General features: G+C 40.7%; 1 protein-coding gene across 7 annotated transcripts in view; it reads left to right on the top strand.

The window, feature by feature from the left end:
• Positions 1–22,812, top strand: part of LOC101021093 (schwannomin-interacting protein 1) — an 803,298-nt gene that overhangs the window by 737,807 nt on the left and 42,679 nt on the right. Inside the window, exon 1 of one of the 7 annotated variants that reach the window (XM_009201449.2) lies at positions 7,917–8,439. The exons of 5 other annotated variants lie outside the window; for them this stretch is intronic. In XM_009201449.2, the coding sequence (XP_009199713.1) occupies positions 8,410–8,439 (30 nt within the window). In that variant the 5' untranslated portion in view covers positions 7,917–8,409. Of the gene's footprint in view, positions 1–7,916; positions 8,440–21,383; positions 21,899–22,812 lie in introns of those variants that run through there. One more of the 7 variants, XM_009201448.2, reaches the window with a different exon arrangement.

Raw genomic sequence — 22,812 nt, 5'->3', positions numbered from 1 at the left:
TTTTCCATTTAATATTTTCAAACTATGGTTGACTACAGGTAATTAAAACCTTGAAAAGCAAAATCACAAATAAGGGGGAATGACTGTATGTCTACTTACTTGCTCATTATCTAAATCTAACACATACATTTCACTTGTGTCTTATAAGCTATTACGTAGTCATTATCTATACTTAACACATGTTTATGAGTTTCATCCATCTTCTTGTTCGTCTGTACCAGAATTGACTGTTGTCAAAAAATACAACAAAGCCCCTACAAAATCTCTTGGAAATGCTTTCTTCTTACTGGTGCAGCCTCTGATTCCACGTCCTTGCCCTAGGGGTTTTAACCTGCAGCAGCTCCAACCAAGCAGCTTTAGGGACCAGATCAAGGCTACCCAGCCATCTGTGCTTCTATATCTTCCCCTATGACCACAACTTCCTCTTTACTCAACATTTCTTTGTAACTCTACTCACCATATCTTCTGTCCCAAGACTGAATGAATGCCTGCCAGACACCCCTGACCCCGTTCTTCCAGAACCTGGCCCTTATTTTCTATTCACCATCATCAGTTTCTCCCTTTGCTGGCTCCTTTCCTGCTGCCTACGTAGACATTTGGGTCTCCCACATCTTAAACATCAGCTACATCGGCAACCTCTCCACGCTACCACCCTAATGCTCTGATTTATTAACAAACCTGTTCACGAACTCTCAACTCAGCCTCTCAACTTTTTAGCCACAACCACCCAGCTTCCACCCCTAATGCACGACTACTGAAATTATTCCCTCAGCATAACTCATGACTTCCTAATAGTCCAAATTAATGGCTTCTGGTTGTTTTCCTCCTCCACTTCCCTGCAGTATTTGAAGAAACTAGGCTCTGACAGCATTCCCTCTCTTTTTCTGACTCCTCACTGTGTTCGTTTTCATTCTCCTCTTACTTTGTTGACCATGTCTCCTTTGCATGGCCTTGCCCTCTAAATGTGGGCTTCCTACCCAATTTATCTGCGGTCTCATTTTCCTTAGTTTCAGTTACCATCGGTCAACTGTGGTCTGAAAATATTAAGCTATTTTGAGAGAGAGACCACATTTACATGACTGTTACTACAGTATATTGTTATCATTGTTCTATTTTGTTACCCGTTATCGTTGTTAATCTCTTACTGTGCCTAAGTTATAAATTAAACTTTATCACAGATATGTACATATGGGAAAAACATAGTATATATAAGGTTCAGTACTATCTTCAGTTTCAGGCATCCACTAGGGGTCTTGGAATGTGATCCCCCATGGATAAGGAGGGACTACTGTATTAGTTTTCTATTTCTGCTATAAGAGTCTCCCAAATTTAGTGGCTTAAATCAATACAAATTTATTGGTATTATAATACCAAAAGTCAGAAGTCCTAAATGGGCCTCACTGGACTAAAATCAAGGTGTCCACTGAGCTACATTCTTTCTGGAGGCTCTAGAGGAAAATCAGTTTCCTTGCCTTTTCCATCTTCTAGGGACAGCCCACCTTCCTTGGCTTGTGGCCTCTTCTTCCATCTTCAAAGCCAACAACAACATTGGACCAAGCCTTTCTCATACTGCCGTCTCTCTGGTTCTTCCTGTTATGCCTCCCCCACTTCTACTTTGTAAGACCCTTGTGATTATTACATTGAGCTCATCTGGATAACCAGACTACTTCCCCATCTCAAAGGCAGCTGCTTATCATAATTTTACTTTGTCGCTTGGGGATTAGGTTGTAAACAGTCGGCCCAGGAGATGGGACATTATTGTGCCTTCCACAGTAATGTCTTTGTTTCTCTTTAGTTCTGTCTCTACAATCTCTCCCTTAATCTAATTCATTCTTACAGCTTCAACTATCCTCTCTGTGTAAAAGACCCCCAAATTCTACCTGTCAGCCCAATCTCTGTTGAGCCCCAGCTGCCTCTTACACCTTCAACTGCAAATTTTATGAAAATTTAAACCTCCTTACTGTACCCCAACCCCCTCAGAACCAGTTCCTTCTGCTAACTTCCCTGTTTCTTTTCACAGCACCAATTTTACTCCAGTAATGGTCTCAAAACCTCACAATTCCTTATCTTGCTCACTCCCTCATGTAGATCACTGCCTAAGTGCCATCGGTTCCTTTTTCGGTGTCTTGGGATGCATCTCTCTGTCTTTGCCCTTGCATTCCCATGATCTCCTCTATCATCCAAGGGTTGATGTTGTTCTTAATTAGGAGAAGAAAACATCCATTTCTCTTCCTTTCCTGAATACTTGAGAGCTGTTTTACATTTACTCTCATTTCATCATGTTACCAACCCAGTGAGCAAGGAATAAACGTTCTTAGTTATAGATGAGGAAACTAAGGCAAAGAGAAATATGGTAGCTCTCTGAGGGTCATATTCATTTATTCAATTGTTTCAAAGTATTTATTGAGAACCAGGTACTATTTCAGACGTTGGGGATATAGCACTGAGTAAACCAACCAAGATGCAAGTTCTAAGGAAATTCACATGAATCTAGATTTACAAAAGACAGACATTGAATAAGTGAATAACCAAATGAACAAGATTGTTGCAGTCTCCTGGTTCACTCTAGCTGAGTGTTCTCTTCTTCTCTTGAATTTCTAGTGAGCAAACAAATTATTTAGAGGTATTTAACTCATCTTTATCATACCTAGTCATTTGTGTACTGCCTCATTTCTCTTACCAAACTTATTGAGGGCAGAAACACTACTTCACATGGCACATGACAGGAGCTTGTTTCAACTACAAAAATCAAGGAAGATGTTGAGGAAAACACTTTGTGTTTCTGCAAAGCATTTTTAAAGGTTTATTGTCTGTAGATGATGCCAGTTTTGTTGGTGGTAACAATACAGGTTGAGCATTCCCCAACCCCAAAATCTGAAATCTGAAATGCTGCAAAGTCTCAAACTTTTTGAGTACTGACATGATGCCACAAGTGGAAAATTCCACACCTGACCTCATGTGACAGGTTGCAGTCAAAATGAAGTCAAAATTGTGTTTCATGTACAAAATTATTTTGAAATATTGTATAAAATTACCTTCAGGTTATGTGTATGAGGTGCATATGAAACAAAAATGAATCTTGTGTTTAGACCTGGGCACCATCCATAAGATATTTCATTATGTATATGCAGATATTCCAAAATCCAGGACATTTCTGGTCTCAAGCACTGTGGATAAGGTTTACTCAACCTGTAGTGACAAGTAATTCTTCTTTGGGTGGGGTATTCAAGGACCTAGTTTCCCCTGATGTCCACATATTAATTTTTTCATCATTCCTTTTCTTTCGTTGCCCAGTAAAGAAGTACCACTTAAGCTATATGTGTACTTACTCTCCCCAATTTCCTGAGGAGAAGCTTAAAAGTTATTACTTAAGATGGTGACTTCCCTGCTCATCTTTCCCACCCCCAATATTTCATTTTTTCTAACATTTCAATTTGAACAGAATAATAACAACATAATAAGAACAGAATGGAAGGGGTTTTGGACAACAAAGATAGTGGTATAAAGTCATATCCTCAGGCCATCTGAGCATAAGTTTCAAAAGTGAGTAACTGGGGTCAGGAACTGACTGGAAGGGGCATACGAAACTTTCTGGCATAAGCCGTGTGAGTTAAGTGCAAGAGTTGACTTTCCAGTGGACTTTTTTCCACAAATACCCATTGCTGCACCACTTAGATTCAACAACTGATGTTTAATAAACTTGCTTTGTCACAGCTTTCCACTGACCTATCCATCTACCCATCCATCAATTCCTCTCATTTACTTCATGTGCTTCAAAGTAAGTTGCAGACATCAGTAAGTGCCCTAAATACTTTAGCCTGCATATCATCAACTTGAGTTCATGTTTATTCTTGTTTATTCTTTTGGGGTAAATTTTATGTACAAAGAAATGCACATATCTTAATGTTTTATTCAATGTGTATTGACAAATACACACCTGTATAGCCAAACACTTAAACAACTCACACAGCTTATGCCAGACAGTTTCCTACTACCCTTCCGGGTCAGTTCCTGACCCATGCTATTCACTTTCAAAACTGTATGCTCGATGGCCTGAGGATGTAACTTTTTACTATTATATTTATTGTCCAAAACCCCCTTTCATTCTGTTGTTGCTAATTGCCACAATTGAAAAAAAAAATGGTTTTCTGGATTTAAAGACACAATAGTTTGTAGGTGGCAGAAACAATATTTTAATAAGGAAATAATCTAAATTTTCTTCCCTTAAAACATATCTTGAATTGAGTTTTAGGTAGACCCACACTGCAGCCTCACTCTTACTTTATGATAGATTTTGATTTCAAGGGCAGCCTCATTTGGCTCAGTCAAAAGGGGTTTATTTCTCCAAGTCTAGTGGGTCCTCATTTAGTATTCGTCTTAGTCTGTTAGGGCTGCTATAATAAAATATCATAAACTGGGTAGCTTATAAACAACAGAAATGTATTTCTTAGAGTTCTGAAGACTGAGAAGTCCAGGATTAAGGCACCAGCAGATTTGGTATCTCATGAGGCCCCGTTTCCTGATTTATAGATGGCAATGGCATCTTCTCACTGTGTCCTCACACAGCAGAAGGGGCAAGGCAGCTCTCTTGGGCCTCTTTTAAAAAGGGCATGGATCCCATTTGTGAGGGCTTCACCCTCATGACCTAATCACCCCCTAGTGGCTCCACCTTTGAATACCATCATACTGGTGATTAGGTTTCAACATACAAAGTTTGAGGACACACACATTCACCATACTCATTTGGTATGAACCCATATGAAACATACTCATTTGGTATGAACCCAGAAAATCAGGTTTGTTTCTTTGGTTTCCTTGCTTTGATGCCTTTTTGTTGTTGGACATGCCACAACTTTCTTAGACCTTGGTTTCCATATCTGAACAGTAACAGGGTTAGGCGAAATGATCTCTTGAGGTCTCATCTAAATTTGAAACGCAATACTTTTTATGGGAAGGGAAGCTGTGAAGATCTGAGAAGAAAAAAAATAATCTCTATGCTACAAAGACTATGCTTCACATAAAGAGCTCATCGATATTTTTTAGTTAAAGATAACAAATGTTACTGCAGTTTGGTAAATTATTCTAGCTTAAGTGTTCTTGGAACAGCTGGTTTCTGTTTAAAGTTTTTTGCACTAGCAAATCATACTTCAAATTATAACACAAAGTTGTTTCCAATGAATGACTATAAAGAGAAGCCTGTCTAATATATTCATTTTTTTTCATCTTGTTTATACCTCTTGGGAGAGTTTTTTTGACAGGATTTGGGATACAATTGTCAGAAATCTGTTCTCCCTAGAGCCACCTCTGAGTCACTTCCACTATTTACGGAACAGCAACTGTGAAGAGTGGAATCATGTTTAGACTTTTTTTTTTTAACAACACATGATAAATGTCTTTGGGAGCTTATGTAATATATTCCAGTGTCTTCAGTTTTCAGAAGAGCCAGAGTCCAGGAAGCAGCTTTTTAACCTTTGCACAGCTTGGAAACATGTTCCTGAGTCTTAGGATCGTAGATTGTCAAGGGAGTAACTTGAGTAAGGTTTTAACTGCCTTTGAAGTTAGAGCTGTTCTGTCCTGGAAAGTGTTTTTTATATTAAACATAAGATTTCCACTTCATCTTATCTGCTACCTTGCAAAATGAACTTTTTTCCTTGGGCCTGCTCTTCTTTGCTCATATTTAGAATTCCAGAACCCTGGCCAGGCATGGTGGCTTAGGCCTGAAATCCCAGCACTTTGGGAGGCCAAGGCGGGTGGATCACCTGAGATCAGGAGTTCGAGACCAGCCTGGCCAACATGGTGAAACTGTGTCTCAACTAAAAATACAAAAATTAGCTGGGCGTGGTGGCGCGTGCCTGTAGTCCTGGCTACTCGGGAGACTGAGGCAGAAGAATTGCTTGAACCTGGGAGGCAGAGGTTGCAGTGAGCCGATCACGCCACTCCAGTCTGGGTGACAGAGTGAGACTCCATCCCCCTTCCCCCACCCCCCCAAAAAAAGGAATTCCAGAACCTCATTGGGTGGTTGTATTGCAAGGCACTCTACACAGAAGTCTCTGTCTCTGAGAGAAGAATGGAGTTTTAGGATGGGGGTGTATTGTTTATTGTTTCTTATCCCTGAAAAGTTTCCATCTTCTTTTCTTGATCTTGGTTCATTCCCTATGCCCAGGCTTCTGCTTCATTCATCAAGCTTTCGTTGTGCAGCCAGTGAGTAGGCCTAGAAAGTCCTGCACATGTTATGTGGCCCACCTCTCTCCTGGACTAGGAAGGATAAGGGCAGTGAGCTTCTGCAGGGGGAGTCTCCAGAGTACTTTTCCTTTCAACCTGCTGCTGAAATTGAAGCCTCTGAGGATACCAGTTGAGTTTTCACGGCCATCTTTTTATTCTCCTCACTAGGAAGGCTGAAATGAGTGTGCTTGTGAGTGCATCAAGGGAGTCGAATTGAGATAGCAGGTTTTGCTCCTGCTTGAATCTCAAATAGTAAAAACTAAGAATTTTTATAAAAGTAGGTTTTTGTCATTCCACAAAACAGATAAGTTATTAAAAGTACATTAGCAAATAATCCTAACACAAACCGTTTTTTAAGAGAGTGCCTGATATGAAAACTTGTCAAACATGTCAATTCTATTTCATATACAAAAAGTACTTATTTTCTCTGTCAGTAGCACAGTGAAACAGCGTGGTTAATGGGAAGAGGAAGAGTTTTTGAGACGGCTACATAAATAGAACATAGGACAGATATATACTAAAATACTTTAAAAATAATGTCCCTATTGATTTTTTTAATTTGATGGTTTAAATTCAGTCATGTTTTTGTTAAGTACCATTGAGGTACTCAGAGCTATTTTATTAAGAAACGACATGGGCTGGGCGTGGTGGCTCACGCCTGTAATCCCAGCACTTTGGGAGGCCGAAGCGGGCAGATCACAAGGTCAGAAGATCGAGACCATGCTGGCTAACATGGTGAAACCCCATCTCTACTAAAAAAATACAAAAAAAATTAGCTGGGCCTGGTGGCGGGCGCCTGTAGTCCCAGCTACTCGGGAGGCTGAGGCAGGAGAATGACATGAACCCGGGAGGCAGAGCTTGCAGTGAGTTGAGATCTTGCCACTGCACTCTACCCTGGGCAAGAGAGTGAGACTCTGTCTCAAAAAAAAAAAAAAAAAAAAGAAACAAAAAAACTAATTGCCTGTGGCAACTGAGGAATATAGATAAGAAAATTTTATTTAACTTTTCCCCCTTAATTTTCTCATTACATTAGCTTGAAGAATTTACAGCCCAGTTTTTTCTTTTTGTATATCCTCAAGTCCTAAAGTGGCCCTGAAGCCACTCAGAAATTGGCCCCAGTTTTTTTCCCAGAAACATGTATTGTCTGACTTGTATTTCCTTTGAGTATTGTTCGCAAGTCCAGAATTACTCGCTCTCAGGGAGGGTCGGTCTGTTCCAAGAATTTTATGTGCTACATTGGCGGTGTCCATATTTTCAAGTCACAGCATTGGGTAGTAATATATGTACAAAGCTTTACATTTAAAAAAAAAAAACCTTCCAATTAAGACTTTAGTTTTCATGAAATAAATTATAGTGACTTTAATATTTTAATAAGCTGTCTCCCTAAAAAAACTTGTAACAGCAATTATTCCGTCTTATTACTATTTGACTTAAAAAGAAGCTAGGAGCCAAAAAGAAGCGGGGAATTTAAAGAATTACAAATAATCCTTTTAAAGAGTAAAGACCTTTTAGTTATAAAGTTGACAAACACTTCAAAAACTCAACATAGACAAACATCCTTTCATTGTTGGTATTCAGAATGGATTGCTCTCTGTTTAGCATGTTAAAAGTTCTAAAATTATCTTTAAGGCCTTTTTTTTTTTTTTTTTTTTTTTTTTTTTGATAAGCACCAGCCAAGCAGCATTAGTGGGCAGGAAAGATGATGCCTGAGGTTAGAAATGTTCAACTGCAACATTGATTTGTGTCTGTCTCTCTCCCTCTCCCTCGCTGGCCTTTTTCTCGTTAATGAGGACTAGAATGTTTCCACATCAGTTAACTGCCTTCATAAAGCACCAGAAGGTCACACCAGCTCCAGACTGATCCTTTTCTTTGTGCCTATAATATAATTGGCTGATTGTGCGGGTGATGAGCGCCCCCTCCCCCAGCCCGGTCCCAGCTCCATGTTCCTAAGCCTGCCTCACTGGTTTCGGAGGACTGGAGAGCAGCTCAGCTCTCTAGCTGCGCGCTTCCCGGCACAGGCAGTGCCACTGCGCAGGTTGATCAGCGAAACAGCATCCATTTTAATCTGCGGGGAGCCCCTGCCTTACCAGGGCGTTCTCTCCGCCCGCCAGTGGATGCTCCGCGCCTGCCCTCCGCAGCCTCGCTCAGCAGTCCTGCGTTGGGGTCTGCGCCCTAGGATGCACTGAGATGGTACATCAGGATAACTGCTCGTATCAGGTAAAATTTAAAGCCTGATTCTGAGGCCGGCATCCTTTGGGAGAAGAGGCCTTCCTCTTCCAAAGCAGCAGGTTGCCTCTTTCCGGATATTCAAGGGATTTTGCCATCCTCTGCGCCTGGCCTTCATCACATACAGTATCTGAATTGTAATTAGGTTTTCTGGGAAGTAATGGGGCAGAAAACACTGCTTCCTTGGCCTTTAAAGCATTCGTGAAATTCACGGAGGTGATTTGTGCTTTGCATAGTCTGTATGTCTGCAAATAAGAGGAATTGCTTTGGACTGTAATTTGAATTTAAGGGAATTTCAGAGGAAAATCTGTTTGGAATCTCACATCGATAACACTGGAAAACGTAATTTTTGCTCGTTGCATAGGATGTGAGTTGCTTTACATCCAGCTTTTAGGACTGTCTTTAAGAAATTATGTAAATAGATAGTCGCGATTGATAATCTTAGAAATTTTCAAAAATCACCCAGTATGCACTTGATGTTTAAAGTTGCACTTGTGTGTCTTTCTGAACTTATTTTTACTAGTATGTTGTTTTAATTGGTTGGTAAATAAGCATTAAAGTATCAACATGCATCAAAAACTCCAAATAGAAAAATCTTAGTAATGCATATTCATTTGTATGGTAATTTTCTACTGGAGTTATGAATTAGACACTTAGACGATTGCAAAAGATCGGCTCTAGAGTGTTTAGTAACTCCTTGTTAGGACTTGGACTGTTGAGGCAACATTGAAAGTATCTTTGTTGAAAACAGACAGCAAGAATGTTCTCAGAGAAATTGCTCTTTGCAGCAGCAGGCACGGCTGGTCCAAATCCTGGAGAGTTAATATTGGGATATTACTCAACTGACTGAGTTTAGAAGCTCTGAGAGACCAATTCTCTAACTTAACAATGCCTCTTCCTTGTGTGAGGTAGGTTACCTGAGACAAGCAAATGTTTCTCATAAGGTCAGATTTCACAGTGGTAAATATGTGCAGGCGAAATAGTGCATTTCACAAGACTCAAGGCAGTGGTTTCTCAGCTAAGTAACATGTGCCTATAAAATGTATTTATATACTTTGTCTTGCTTAATAACTAGAAATTTGTACTTACAGTTTTATTTTATAGTATTTTCATTTTATGGTACATTTAGGGCCATAGATCCTAAATATCCAGCTTCATGCTTCACAGTAATTCTTTCCACGAGAAAGGGGTCAGAGATGCTGAGAAAACAACCAACATGTCACTTACACATAATATAGAACTTGAGGGTAGGGGATGTCAAGTATGTATGGAGAGCCTAATCTACACATGGCATGGCTCCAGGTGATTGAATTACTTTAATAATTAAAATAACTTTCTCTTTTCAAAGAAGCTATTTACTTTATTTTTGAAGGGCAAGCTACTATAAGATTATTCTCTATGTCCTTTCATTAGGTTTAACATAAAAGCATTGTGTTCGTAGCTTGAAAATTGGTCAAATATCAGCAATTTCATCTGGAGAAAAGGGGTTATGTTAGCATTCTGCTTCTTCCAAAGGAAGATAAATTGATTTTATTTTACATGAGCTGCAATATATAACAGTGTCATTATGTGTTTAATAGTTTTGAAGTATTTATTGCTTTTCCACAATAAAATTAAGTGTATTGGTTGGGTAATAATGGTCAATAGATTCTGCATCTGCATGGGATTTTATAGTAGAACTACCTACATGTGTGTGTTCTTTTGAAGCGCTCTATCTTTATACATAGCTCAACAAAACAGAAACATTAACCTTGAAGCCAAATCTTAATCCCACTTAGAAACCTTCATTTTAGAACCCAGCTGGCACCACATGCAATTGGATTCAGAAAAGGTGCTTTCTCTAAGTCCTTAGCTTGATGTTTGTAGTCACTGATGATATCTGCAGTTGAATGGCTTTCGGAAACTTCCCCACCATTTTACAAGGACTTACTTATTTTTTGAGGATGATATTGCAGTGGTTCAAAGCAAATTTCTTAGGTTAGCATTTTTAGTCAGTTGATAGAATTTATTTGAAATATTGATTCCTTTTCTCCCATAAATGATATACACCAAGATTTCTTAATGGATAGTTCATGAATGGGGGCTTCAGGGACCATTCCCCTGAAAATTGCATGTACATTTTGGTGCTTTTGTATAGATGTACATCATTGTTGTTGTGGTTGTTATTGTCATCATAATTACAGCAATAATAGCCTTCTATGTGCTTTACCTACCCCTGCCCTTGCCCACACTCCATAGTCTATTTTCAACACAGTTTCCAAAATGAGCTTTTAAAACTGAAGACAGATCATGTCCCATATCTCAAAAATTTTAGTTTATCATCCTGCTCAGAGTAAAAATCCAAGTCCTCACAGGGCTTTATATCAGCTCATCTCTGCTTCCTCTTGGACTCCTCTCCTATATTCCTGATTTCCTCCATTACCTTCCCACCATGCTGGGCTGGCCCTGCACCTGCTATTCCTTCTGCCTGGCACGCACCCCTACCTCCCCTACCCACCCCCCTCCCCGCCTCACTGTGTAGGGTTGCCAGATTTAGCAAATAACCTACAGCGTTTGGGACATACACTAAAATATTGTTCACTGTTTATCTGAAATTCACATTCAACCAGGCATCTTATATTTTACATCTTATACATATTTACCTTATATTGTCACCTCTACCCCCATCCATTACTCTCTCACTTTCTGCGAGTGTTTGCTCAGATGTCACTTCTAGGTGAAGCCTTATCTGGATATAATCTGTAAACTTCCAGCTCTCCAGTTCTATCCCAATATTTCTTTTTTCTTTCTTTCTTTCTTTCTTTCTTTCTTTCTTTCTTTCTTTCTGTCTGTCTTTATTTTTTGAGACGGAGTCTCGCTCTGTTGCCCAGGCTGGAGTGCAGCAGTGCGATCTTGGTTTACTGCACCCTCCCTCTGCTGGGTTCAAGCAGTTCTCCTACCTCAGCCTCCCAAGTAGCTGGGATTACAGGCGCCCGCCACCACACCCAGCTAATTTTTGTATTTTTAGTAGAGACGGGGTTTCACCATGTTGGCCAGGCTGGTCTCAAACTCCTGACCTCACGTGATCCCCCCACTTTGGCCTCCCAAAGTGCTGGGATTACAGGCATGAGCCACCGCGCCTGTCCTATCCCAATATTTCTATCATGCTTCTCTATTTTTTTACTTATCATTTATCACCATTTATCATAGTACATATTTTACTTAATTATTTGTCTATTTTCTAGCTCCCTCACTCACATCATGAGGGCAGGGATTTTATCTTTGTTCTATCTGCTTTCCCAGTGCTTAGAATAGGTCCTCAAGTAATACGGATGGATATGTCTACTATTTGTAAAATTGACTAACAAAAAAGGCATTGTAAGGCCGGGCGCGGTGGCTCACGCCTGTAATCCCAGCACTTTGGGAAGCCGAGGCGGGCGGATCACGAGGTCAGGAGAAACCATCCTGCTTAACACAATGAAACCCCGTCTCTGTTTAAAAAATACAAAAAATCAGCCGGGCGTGGTGGCGGGCGCCTGTAGTCCCAGCTACTCGGTAGGCTGAGAATGGCGTGAGCCGGGAAGGCGGAGTTTGCAGTCGAGATCGCGCCACTGCACTCCAACCTGGGTGACAGAGCAAGACTCCGTCTCAAAAACAAAAAAAAAGAAAAAAGGCATTGTCAACATTCTATGGCACTGTTGTTTCTTATTTTATGACTTTCAGTCCTACGCCTTCCCCTCTTCCACCATTAACCTGCACTGTTTTCATTGTGTGTGGGCTGATTATCTCTCCCCTTATTTCTTGTTAGTTTTCTCATCTGTGAAATGGAGACTTTCCCAGTTAACTTCCTGGCGTGATTGTTGCCAGGTTCTCTGCCAGAGGCTGCCTTTCTGCATAAACAAGTCAGTTATCATGAATTAAGAGCTCCCTTCTTCTTGTGTCATTTCTTCTGAGCACATCAGGGGTTCAGTGAGGATTGTTCAGCGGCCCAGGGAAACCGTGTCTCACTTCATTTCCCAGTTGTATCTTGCTAATATGTAGAAATACAATGGATTCTTATACATTGCTTTTCTAAATGGATGGCTGTTTTGAAAAAGAGAGCTTCGCTGCTGCCAAGAGCCCGAACACCCCTGTTTGAGCAAGGGTTTGTATGCACTGTTCTTTGAACAACTTAAACCAAGGAGGAATAAACAGAAGGAATTCTCCTACAGAATTTTTCATGGTGGTTTTGTTTCGTTTTTAAAGGTGCTCACATTGTCGTCATCTTCATATACTTTTCTTCCTCACAGGATTTATTTTAGCAAAGAGGTTACTGAGGCATGTGTTGTCATTTTTGGTCATAGCCCTGTTAAAAGATAGAGCTATTGACCTCCATTTTCCAGTCTTGGGAGGAAGCCAATCTCTTCAGGAAAGAAATTCGCCCACAACTTCAGGCCTGGCAGCCTTCAAGAGGCCAAATTTTTCTAAATGGTTTTTGATAGACAGCTTAGAAATATTGTAAACTTGAATGCACAAGTTTAGGTCGAAGGGTCCGTTTTGCTTAAAAGCTCTTAAATATTTTTTCCGTCTTTCCTGGAGTGGGGTTTTGGGATAAGTGTGTATATAAAAACAATGACGTGCTTTCATACCTTTCTTGCCATTGCTTAAATTCCCTTATGACCGCCCCAGATATAGATCACACTCTGACATTCTTAGCTACTGTGGGAATGGAGACTTGAAGAAGAAAAAGTAAAATAGTGTGTGAATAACACTCATCTTTTTCCTCCCTTGGGAGCATAAAGAGTCCCTTCTTCAAACGCATGCCAGGTCATGAGAAGCACGGTCAGAAATCTTTAATGCCTCCCTGTGTTCCTTAGGATACATTTCAGACTCCTCTGCATGGCCTTCAAGGCCCGACATTTGTTTCTGAACCCTGGGCAGAAACGCTTCTTGCTCCAGACCCTTTACTCCTGCCTTCACACTGCCATCAGTTCTTAGCTGCAATGCCTCAGGCTGAGATGTCACCTACCCACACACCACCTGCTCCCACCCACTGCAGGCTAATGCAGCTTTCAAGGCTCAAATGCCACCTCCTTCAGGAAACTTTTCCCACTTATTTCTCAGTCCAAATTTCTCCTTCTCAGTACATTTTGTTTTTACTTGTATTAGAACCCATTTACAACTATTTACATATAGGTCTGTCTCCTCCATTAGATGACAAGCGCCTTTTTTTTTTTTTTTTTTTTTTTTTTTACGGAGTCTTGCCCATAAAGACTCCACGCCCAGCTAATTTTTTGTATTTTTAGTAGAAACCAGTTTTCACCATGTTGGCCAGGCTGGTCTCAAACTCCTGACCTCAGGTGATCTGCCCACCTCGGCCTCCCAAAGTCCTGACATCACAGGCGTGAGCCACCACGCCTGGCTGACAACAGGCTTCTTGAAGACAAGCGACCTTCTTTAAATTTTCACAAGTCTCTGCCTTGTACACAGAGTATGCGTTCAATAAATGTTTGTTGGATTGAATGGCACTTTATGCAATTGTTGCTGTTCTGAGTCCCTAGGATCAAGGTTTCCCATCGTAACCCCAGAGATAAGCTCAGATCCATATATTGTAACAAGGAGTTGGTGAAGCTGACCTCAGAAGTCCATGTACCTGGCTTCTCAGCCTCTTGGCCAGTTGCCAGCACTTTAAACATTTCTTGTGCCAGAATGGGGGATGCAGTGCAAGGCACAAAATAAATGAATCACTGGGATGCATAGACATTCCAGCCTTCCCAGAGACAATGCATTAAGAAAATACCTCTATGCCTACTTATTCATCCAGAGAATTTTCCCAAGATGAACCTCATGGTCTATCCCCAAGTGCTTTGCAAATACTCATTTCCAAGCTGCCTTTCTTACTATAATGAGTTTTGCAAAGTTTTAATACATCCCTCTGCCTTATAAAGGGATAATTTTACTACCGCATGGAATACCAAAGTTTTCTGTGGCCAAATGTTTCAGCCCAATTGAGGTATCATACCCAGCACGTAAAGTAAAAGACACCCTATGTTGCTCTTAAATGATAAAACTAGGGAGTATATCAGTTTAAGTAGTACATCAAGATATTCTCAAAATTCTTGTTGGAGAAAGTAGTAAACAGCCTTTTATGCCCAGATTCTAGTGCGTCATTTAATGGTTAACAAAGGAGAGCAAATATATTCTATCCCTATCGACACCAGGACAAGTGAGGACTAGTCTCTCAATCCCTTCTTCCTGTGACTGAGAAAACAAGGTATCAAATTTGAGTTCAAGATTCCACCCAATTTAAGCCTGGTTTCATCCACAGCAGGGAAAAAGATATTAGAATGGAAAAGGGAATTTCAAAGCATTTTAGTGCTCTATGTGATGGAGGCTTTTAAGTATAAGTTCAATAAGACAATTTTCTGTTTTAGTCTATAGTTTTTTTATGGGGAATTTTTTTTCTATAGTTAACAGTGCTGAAGAGTACTTGGTCTTCATTGTTTTGCCTTGTTGAGATATAGTTGTATTTTTCCAAAGAGGTAGTAACCTTTGAAATCAATAAAATAATTTTGGCGATAAATTTATATGCATTTTTTTTTTGCTTAGATGACTGGAAATCTAATTTATATGCTTTACCACAAAAGGAGCACAATGATAAGAGCCCCACATGGAAGAAAAATATTAGCAGGGCTTCACTGTGGGCCTGATCTGAAATAGAAATTTAGTACAAGCACATCATTTCTATTTAAAGTAGCACGTGGGCCTCAAACTTCATGATTCAGACTTCGAGTGATTTTAAGAAGTACATATGTGAAACATATTTTAATCCAAAGGTCTAGTATTTATTCTTGGAAAGGATGGTGGTGATGGGGGATGGGAAGGAAATGGGGCATCTCTGTGGAAAATATCACATTGCATTGATGTTTGCTTGAAAGTAGAGACTCCCTGTTCATGCACATACATACACACAAATATATAAAATATTGGGTAACTAATCGCAATTTTACATACAGAAGCCCAACATTAATAGAGCCATATCCCATTGGAGTCATATCCCATTATTTATTTATATTCTCTATACCAAGGGAAAGTTTGAAATATTGGACTTAGTATTCCCCTGTGCACTATTATATAGGAGCATCAGAAACTACCAAGCTTCCTGAAATAGAAAGTAATTTGACAAAACTGCTTGAATTCAGAAGAAAACAACCATCAGAGAGGCCTAAGTGACAATCAGTGTAGGAAAGCCATTAATGGGGAAAGAACACACAGATAAACATAATGAGGACATTATAATTGGTTCCACTTGGAAGCTGTACGATGGTCATCAGAGTGACCGTAGTTGAGTTTCTCGTGCTCAGTTTTAATTGAACAGGAAGATTTACAACTATGGCCCATGATCTTTTAGATGTGGGAAAACGTGTGACACTCTGTCTACTCCCAACACTGCCACATCCCCACCCCATACTTTTAATACCATTATTTAAATTTTTTAAAAATCTATACAGCAAAGTCCTTTAAATGGCCTGCATATTTTCATGGCTTTTCTAGCTGTCAGAATACTTTAATTGAAAAGCAAACCAAATTTAGATGAACTTTGCACAGAAGAAAAAAATTATTTGAAAAGAAGTTATAAATCTAGTACATGGAATATGGATGTTAAGGCCGAGGAGAAGGCAGTGGGAGATGAAGGGTTAATCAGGATGAAATCAAGTTTCCATGTATGAATAGGAAAATCTTTTGACAGTGCATAAGTGATCTCCCAGTAATGTGGTCAGTGTTCTCAGAGTCAATAATTTCCACCAGTGGCTGATAATGATCATTTAAAAGCATTAACTCACGTGAGCAATGTGACTTGCAATTCAGATCATGGCTCAACAGGAAACCGAAGCTCTTCATGCTAGTCCTTGAAATTCAGAGCAGGAGTGGGAAGAGGCTTTTTCAACCTCAGGGATTCTAAGTGACTGTGCGTAGGTTTTCTGAGGGAGAGCACTAGTAACTGGGCCCATCTTATGCCTGGACAGTTCATTCTAGAGAGGGTAGCAGCAGAAGAGGTACTAGAGACCATCCCCATAGAAAGATAGGAGTGGCTGTCTTCCCATTTGCAAGCTACTGTCAAACCATCAGGCATTACATTCAGCTCAAGTCTCTGCCAAGGTGGTGTTTGGTTTTGTGTTTTCCTTGCCTGTATTCATCTGGACCACATGGAAGTGAAATTAATTACAGTGTTGATCCCAAGCATGTGTCAAGGTCTTGCCACCCTGCCTGGAAATGTGGCTTGAAATAGAGGGATAATGGCTTATAATGATTTTTTTTTTTTTGCAAGTTCTAGAGCAACCCTTCTACACTTTAAGGTGTATTCAAAAATCCTAGGGATCTCTTTTTTTTTTAAATGCAATTTCTGATTCAGTGGTTCTGGAGTGGGACTGGAGGGCTTACATTTCTAGAAAGCTCCCAGTGCTGTTGATAATCTGGTTAGAGAACACACTTTGAGTAGCAAAACTCTAGAAAGTTTCACAGATCAGTGATGCCACACATAATAGGAAACTCTCAGATATTTTAAGCTGGCATAAGCTATCCTGAAAATGGTGGCACAGCTCGATCTGGAAAGGGTTTGGACTGTGAGCCTATCGATGTGCTGAGCTTCTTTAGGGAGGGTGCACAGTGATGTCACCACCACTGAGAACTGCGCTCAACCTCTTGCATTCATGTTTCAGGAGCAGATGTTCTATCACTTGTCTCTGTATAGTGCTTGTTAGAGAATCATTTATGACAAAAAAGGAGCTAGCAGATAGAGGAGTGGAATGGTCTTTTAGTATTCTCAGTACTATTCCTTGTTGCTGTTGTTTCGTTGGGAAATTTCTTTTTTTTTTTTTTGAGACGGAGTCTCGCTCTGTCACCCAGGCTGGAGTACAGTGGCCGGATCTCAGCTCACTGCAAGCTCTGTCTACCAGGTTTATGCCATTCTCCTGCCTCAGCCTCCCGAGTAGCTGGGACTACAGGCGCCTGCCACCTCACCCGGCTAGTTTTTTTGTATTTTTAGTAGAGATGGGGTTTCACCGTGTTAGCCAGGATGGTCTCGATCTCCTGACCTCGTGATCCGCCCGTCTCGGCCTCCCAAAGTGCTGGGATTACAGGCTTGAGCCACCGCGCCCGGCCTCGTTGGGAAATTTCCATCTTGAATTTTGAGGTGCCTTTCTCCAAAAGATAATATATTATCAATGTATGTGTATATACATATGTATGTATATCATTACTATATTACTAGTACAAATATATTAATTTGTATGTATATATACATAATCATGAGAGTTCAGTTTTTCTCATTTTAATTATATATTTAAGCCCACTCTGTTAAAATTAAAGTAAAAAGATATTAGTAATTAGGCATATCATTTTATGTATCTTACTGAGTCTTGCAGCCTCTAAATTTTTATAATTTCATCCATGTTAGCTATCGATTGTAGGTTGCTAAGTGGACTAGGATATTAACCCAGATAAGAATGAATTCACGTAGCAGCTGAACCCCAAGTGGAGTGGACTGAGGTCTGGAAATCAGTACAGTCATGGAGCCAGGAGCAGAATACTGCTTTGCTACTACTGTGAAAGCCATTTTTACGGTCTTTAGAGCTTTTCAAACTCTGGTCTGCAGAGTGAGTGGGGTCTGCAGGGTCCTAGGGCTTCCTTTCCACAGAGCTTTCCTGAGAGGCTGTGCTGGGGCTGGGATAATAGGAGAATAGAGCATCCAGGTGGGGCGTGGTAGCCCTCCTCATTCAATCAAAGCAGACCCTTTTTTCCTTTTGAACATATGTGAGTTCCACAGAAGATTTCAGTTGAAAAGCACTATTAATGTTTCCTACTGTGGACAGCATTTAGAGGAAACATTTTAAGCAGCGCGGTCATATTTCCTCTGTTCACATACTTAGTCAACAGCTCTTCATTGTGCGCTTATCGTGTGCAAGGCAGTGTTCTACATGCTATGGGGTAAACAAGATGAATAAACACAAATCCCTGTCCCCTTAGAAAAGAGCTTGAAACCACAGTGGCTGTTAGAAAGAAGCAACGGTGGCGCTAAAAGACACCAGGTAAACTGGAAAGGAAAATTCATCGTATAGCGTACTAGGTCCTGACATCAGTGAAGTAGCTTCCGTTTCATTTCTTGAGGCTTCATCAGGAAGAGATATGCGACAATACGTGCTGGGTGTTCCAGTTGTATGATTTGGAAAATGTTGATTCAGCTCTTGATATTGTTATACAGGGAACTGTATTAGTCCATTCTTACACTGCTATAAAGAAATACCTGGCCAGGCGTGGTGACTCACGCCTGTAATCGCAGCATTTTGGGAGGCCGAGGCGGGTAGATCACCTGAAGTCAGGAGTTCGAGACCAGCCTAGTCAACATGGTGAAGCCCCGTTTCTACTAAAAATACAAAAATTAGCTGGGTGTGGTGGTGGGCGCCTGTAATCTCAGCTACTTGAGAGGCGAAGTGGGAGAATCGCTTGAACCTGGGAGGCAGATGTTGCAGTGAGCCAAGATTGTGCCACTGCACTCCAGGCTGGAGATTCTATCTCAAAAAAAAAAAAAAAAAGGAAATACCTGAGACTGGGTAATTTATAAATAAAAGAGGTTTAATTGGCTCATGGTTCTGCTGGCAGTACAGGAAGCATGGTGGGGGAGGCCTCAGGAAACTTACAATCACAGCAGAAGGTGAAGGGGAAGCAGGTACATCTTCACATGGCCAGAGCAGGAGGAAGGGAAGGAGGGGAGAGGTGCTACACACTTTTAAACAACCAGATCTCATGAGAACTCTTATCACCAGAGCAGCATTAGGGGGATGGTGCTAAACCATTAGAAACCACCCCCATGATCCAATCGCCTCCCACCAGGCCCTACCTCCAACATTGGTGATTACAATTGAACATGAGATTTTGGTGAGGACACAGATCCAAACCATATATCTGGAGCTCTGCTAGATTTGTCTGTGTTGAACTCTCATCTTTAAAAGCTACACTTGGATGGGCGTGGTGCTTCATACCTGTAATCTCAATACTTTGGGAGGCCGAGATAGGAGGATCACCTGAGCCCAGGAGCTCAAGACCAGCCTGGGCAACATAGTGAGATCCTGTCCCTACAAAAAAAATTAAAAATTATCCATGCATAGTGGTGCACACCTATAGTCCCAGCTACTCAGAAAGCTGATGGGAGTATCACTTGACCCTGGGAGGTCAACGTGGCAATGAGCCATGATCATGCCACTGCACTCCAGCCTGGGCAACAGAGCAAGACCCTGTCTCAATAAATAAATAAATAAATAAAAGCTATACTTGATTATTTTATTGGGCACAATTATTTCTTACAGAGGCGACCAGTGTGGGATGGTCTGGCACACCCATTTAGAGTGTGAGCCGCAGAGGCAGAGAGCCCATGTTCATCTTCCTTAACCTCACTGAGCTCTTTCATCTTGCTGTAAAACACAACTGATAGTAATATCTACTCCAAAAGATTATTGAGAGGATTAAAGACATATGTAGGAGGCGCATATAAAGTGCCTGGCACATAGCAATGCCTCCCTCAATAAAGGGTAGCTATTGTTATGTTAATATATGCCAGGTAAGAAAATGCCTGCTTCCTTCATTTTAACTAACCTCCTTTGGCAGGATTTAACATATACAGGGTCCTTCAAACAAGAGCATACTTTAACCCCAAAGTCTTAGCCTTAGTGAATTCTGCTGTATTTTGAGTACCTGCACTGGGCACTGGGAGCAGCAGTCTGTGGCCAGCATTGCCCCAGCCCCGGGAAGCATTCTGGGCTGCCTGCATGCAGACAGCGGGACCCCCATCTGAAGTGAGGGTCCTGGGGTTTGGAGGAGAGTAAGACAAGGGAGATCTTTTCCAGAGAAAACCCTGCCCAAATGCAGATGTGGTTCATGAGAGACAACTTGTTACTGTAACATCTGACAAACATGCAATTAATTCTTTTCGGAACTGAAGTGGGGCAATGAGAATGGAGTAAAGGGAAGATTTCACTTTGGCTCGGGGCTACAGAGGGAAGTATTTCCTTTATAGAAGTAGGGCTATTATAAACTACCTTGAGACACATTTATGCCACAAGTCTTCTACAAATTGAATTTTAAAAAATGTGGAGAGAATTAAGTAGACACTGAAGGTGAGCATGTCAGCAGAGGTTCAGATGCCAAAAGGTTATCTTGAATGGCCTTTTTGCTTTTAGAACTCTGTTCTTAACAGTGTTGTGGTTGCACAAGAATCTATATTGGAAAATTTATTGACTGATATACTTGCTGCTTTCTATCTAAGCTTGTCACAGTGTAAGATGGTGTTGCTAAATGAAGGCTTGCCCTTTGAATTCTTTTCTGACCTATTTCTCCTGCAAACAGTAGCTTTATTTTTTGGAAATAAATAGTGGGCATAATTTGCAGTTTATGACAGTAGTAAGCTGATCCTGATGAGCGTGTGTTTGTGTGTGCACTTCTGCTTGTCTGCGTCTTGCACCAAAACATCCTCCAGCTGTGGGCCTTTTCCCTCTCTTTAGTAAAGCCTGTAAACAAAACCAGAAGCCATGGGAAAAGTGTAAAGAGAGCAGCAGAAAAGAACGTTTGCTTTGTGAAAAAGCCCGCCACTGGTTGAATTTTAAAGAAAAGTTGATGGATCTTTTTCTGTTGCCTATATTAATAGAACAAAGCGCTGCTCCTGGGCAGAAAGGGCCTCCTCTGTGTTGGAAGTGAGTTTCAGTCTCGTCCTGGAGATCCTACCAGATGAGACTTTTACACGTGATTTTAAGAAATGATCAGTTTAGGGGGAAAAAAGCAAACATCTGTGTTACAGGTCAGCCTTTAAATTATACTGTTTTCATTTTGTCATGGGATACCCAGCTTTTAACTCAGTAGTGAAGTCGGCTGGGCTGGAAGTTTTCACATCTATTTTTATCCCACACAATCTATCCCTGGTTCAGATTGCTAGTTTCCTCACAGAGCTCCAGTCCACACTCGGCCCTGAACAGGGGAGTTGAATCAGCGGGGCTGAAGCTGAGTGCCTCTCTTTTCCTTTCTTGGGAACAGGAAAGGTGCTGTGGAGAGGAATTGGGGCGGGATCATTCAGGGGAAGGTGACAGCAGATGGTTGGAAGGCCGGAGTCAGCAAGCCAAGTGTCAGGGGCAGAGTGAGCCTCAGAGAACAGCAGCTGCCCGGTGCCAGAGCAAGGAAAGGCCGGGGAGCTGGGCGGGGCGGTGTCTCTGGGGCAGAGCAGGGCAAGAACACACACGGCTGGGCACAGCCTCTTAGCCAGCTCTCCATGTCAGCATGAGCAGTAACCAGGGAACTGGGCAATTGGCATATCAGCCTATCAGAATTCATGGGAGGTTATTTCTTAAGTGAAATTCTAAAGAGTTAAAGGATGAATTTGGACAGTGATGGAATGGATGACATCATCAGTCAAGAATCCTCATTGGATATGGAGGGGAATTATAAAAAGGTAAGGGGGGAGAGCTCTTTTGTTTATAAACAATTGGACCATTTTTCTAACTGGAAGAAAGATCACCCTTGAGGAGTGGCCAAATTCCACATTCAGTGGCTATTGCCATAATATAGTCAGGAAAAACTAAATGCACAGAATCAAATGCATTAAACTAGGAAAGTTCTTTCTGCTTTTCCCAGCTTATATTCATTAATATGTTACAGCAGTAACTAAAACACACATGTTGTTATTCTGAAGTTGAAAAAATTCTATTATGCATTTAACTGCTAGGCAGGCTGTTTATGTGAAGGAATTTTTTAAAAATTACTGACGTATTTACGGTTCTCTGACAAAAAATAATTACTAGAATGTTTAACCTATTTTTCCAATTTTTTGTTTGATTTTATTGACAATGAAAACTATCAAGTTTCAGTTAACATGTTTGGGGTTTTTAGAAGTTGATACAGTATCTGTTCATCTTTTGCCTGCCTTTTTTTTGAAAGTCAGTAAATATATTTTAAGAATGTTTTATATGGTAATGTTCTGGTAATCACAGGCCCGAGTAAAAATAGCTTTAGTTATATGGGTGAGGTCATGAAATTAAACTACAAGTATGTGCTTATCTGTCCACAGAAGCCTAAAACACACACTATGTCCTTCCCTCTTCATTATTTGCCATAAGTCAAGTGTAGTTCACAACATGGCATAACGTGAAGAATAAAAGCTCTTGCATCATGGGCCTGAAAATGAAGACCCCTTTACCTCAGAGGCAAATATCAGTTAATGATAGAACAGTAAAACTTGCTACTTGATTTTTAATTTGATCAAATACATCACTAACTTTTTTCCCTGGAGCGAGATATAGAAAGAAGCTTCTGTCATGATAGAGCCTTACATATAGTAATGTAAAATATAGTAGTTTATATCTTATA

The sequence above is a fragment of the Papio anubis genome, chromosome 2 (genome assembly GCF_008728515.1).
Source record: "Papio anubis isolate 15944 chromosome 2, Panubis1.0, whole genome shotgun sequence".
In the NCBI taxonomy this organism is placed as follows: Eukaryota; Metazoa; Chordata; class Mammalia; order Primates; family Cercopithecidae; genus Papio; species Papio anubis.
The sequence above is the reverse complement of the archived record's forward strand: the minus strand, read 5'-3'. Positions and strand labels throughout refer to the sequence as shown.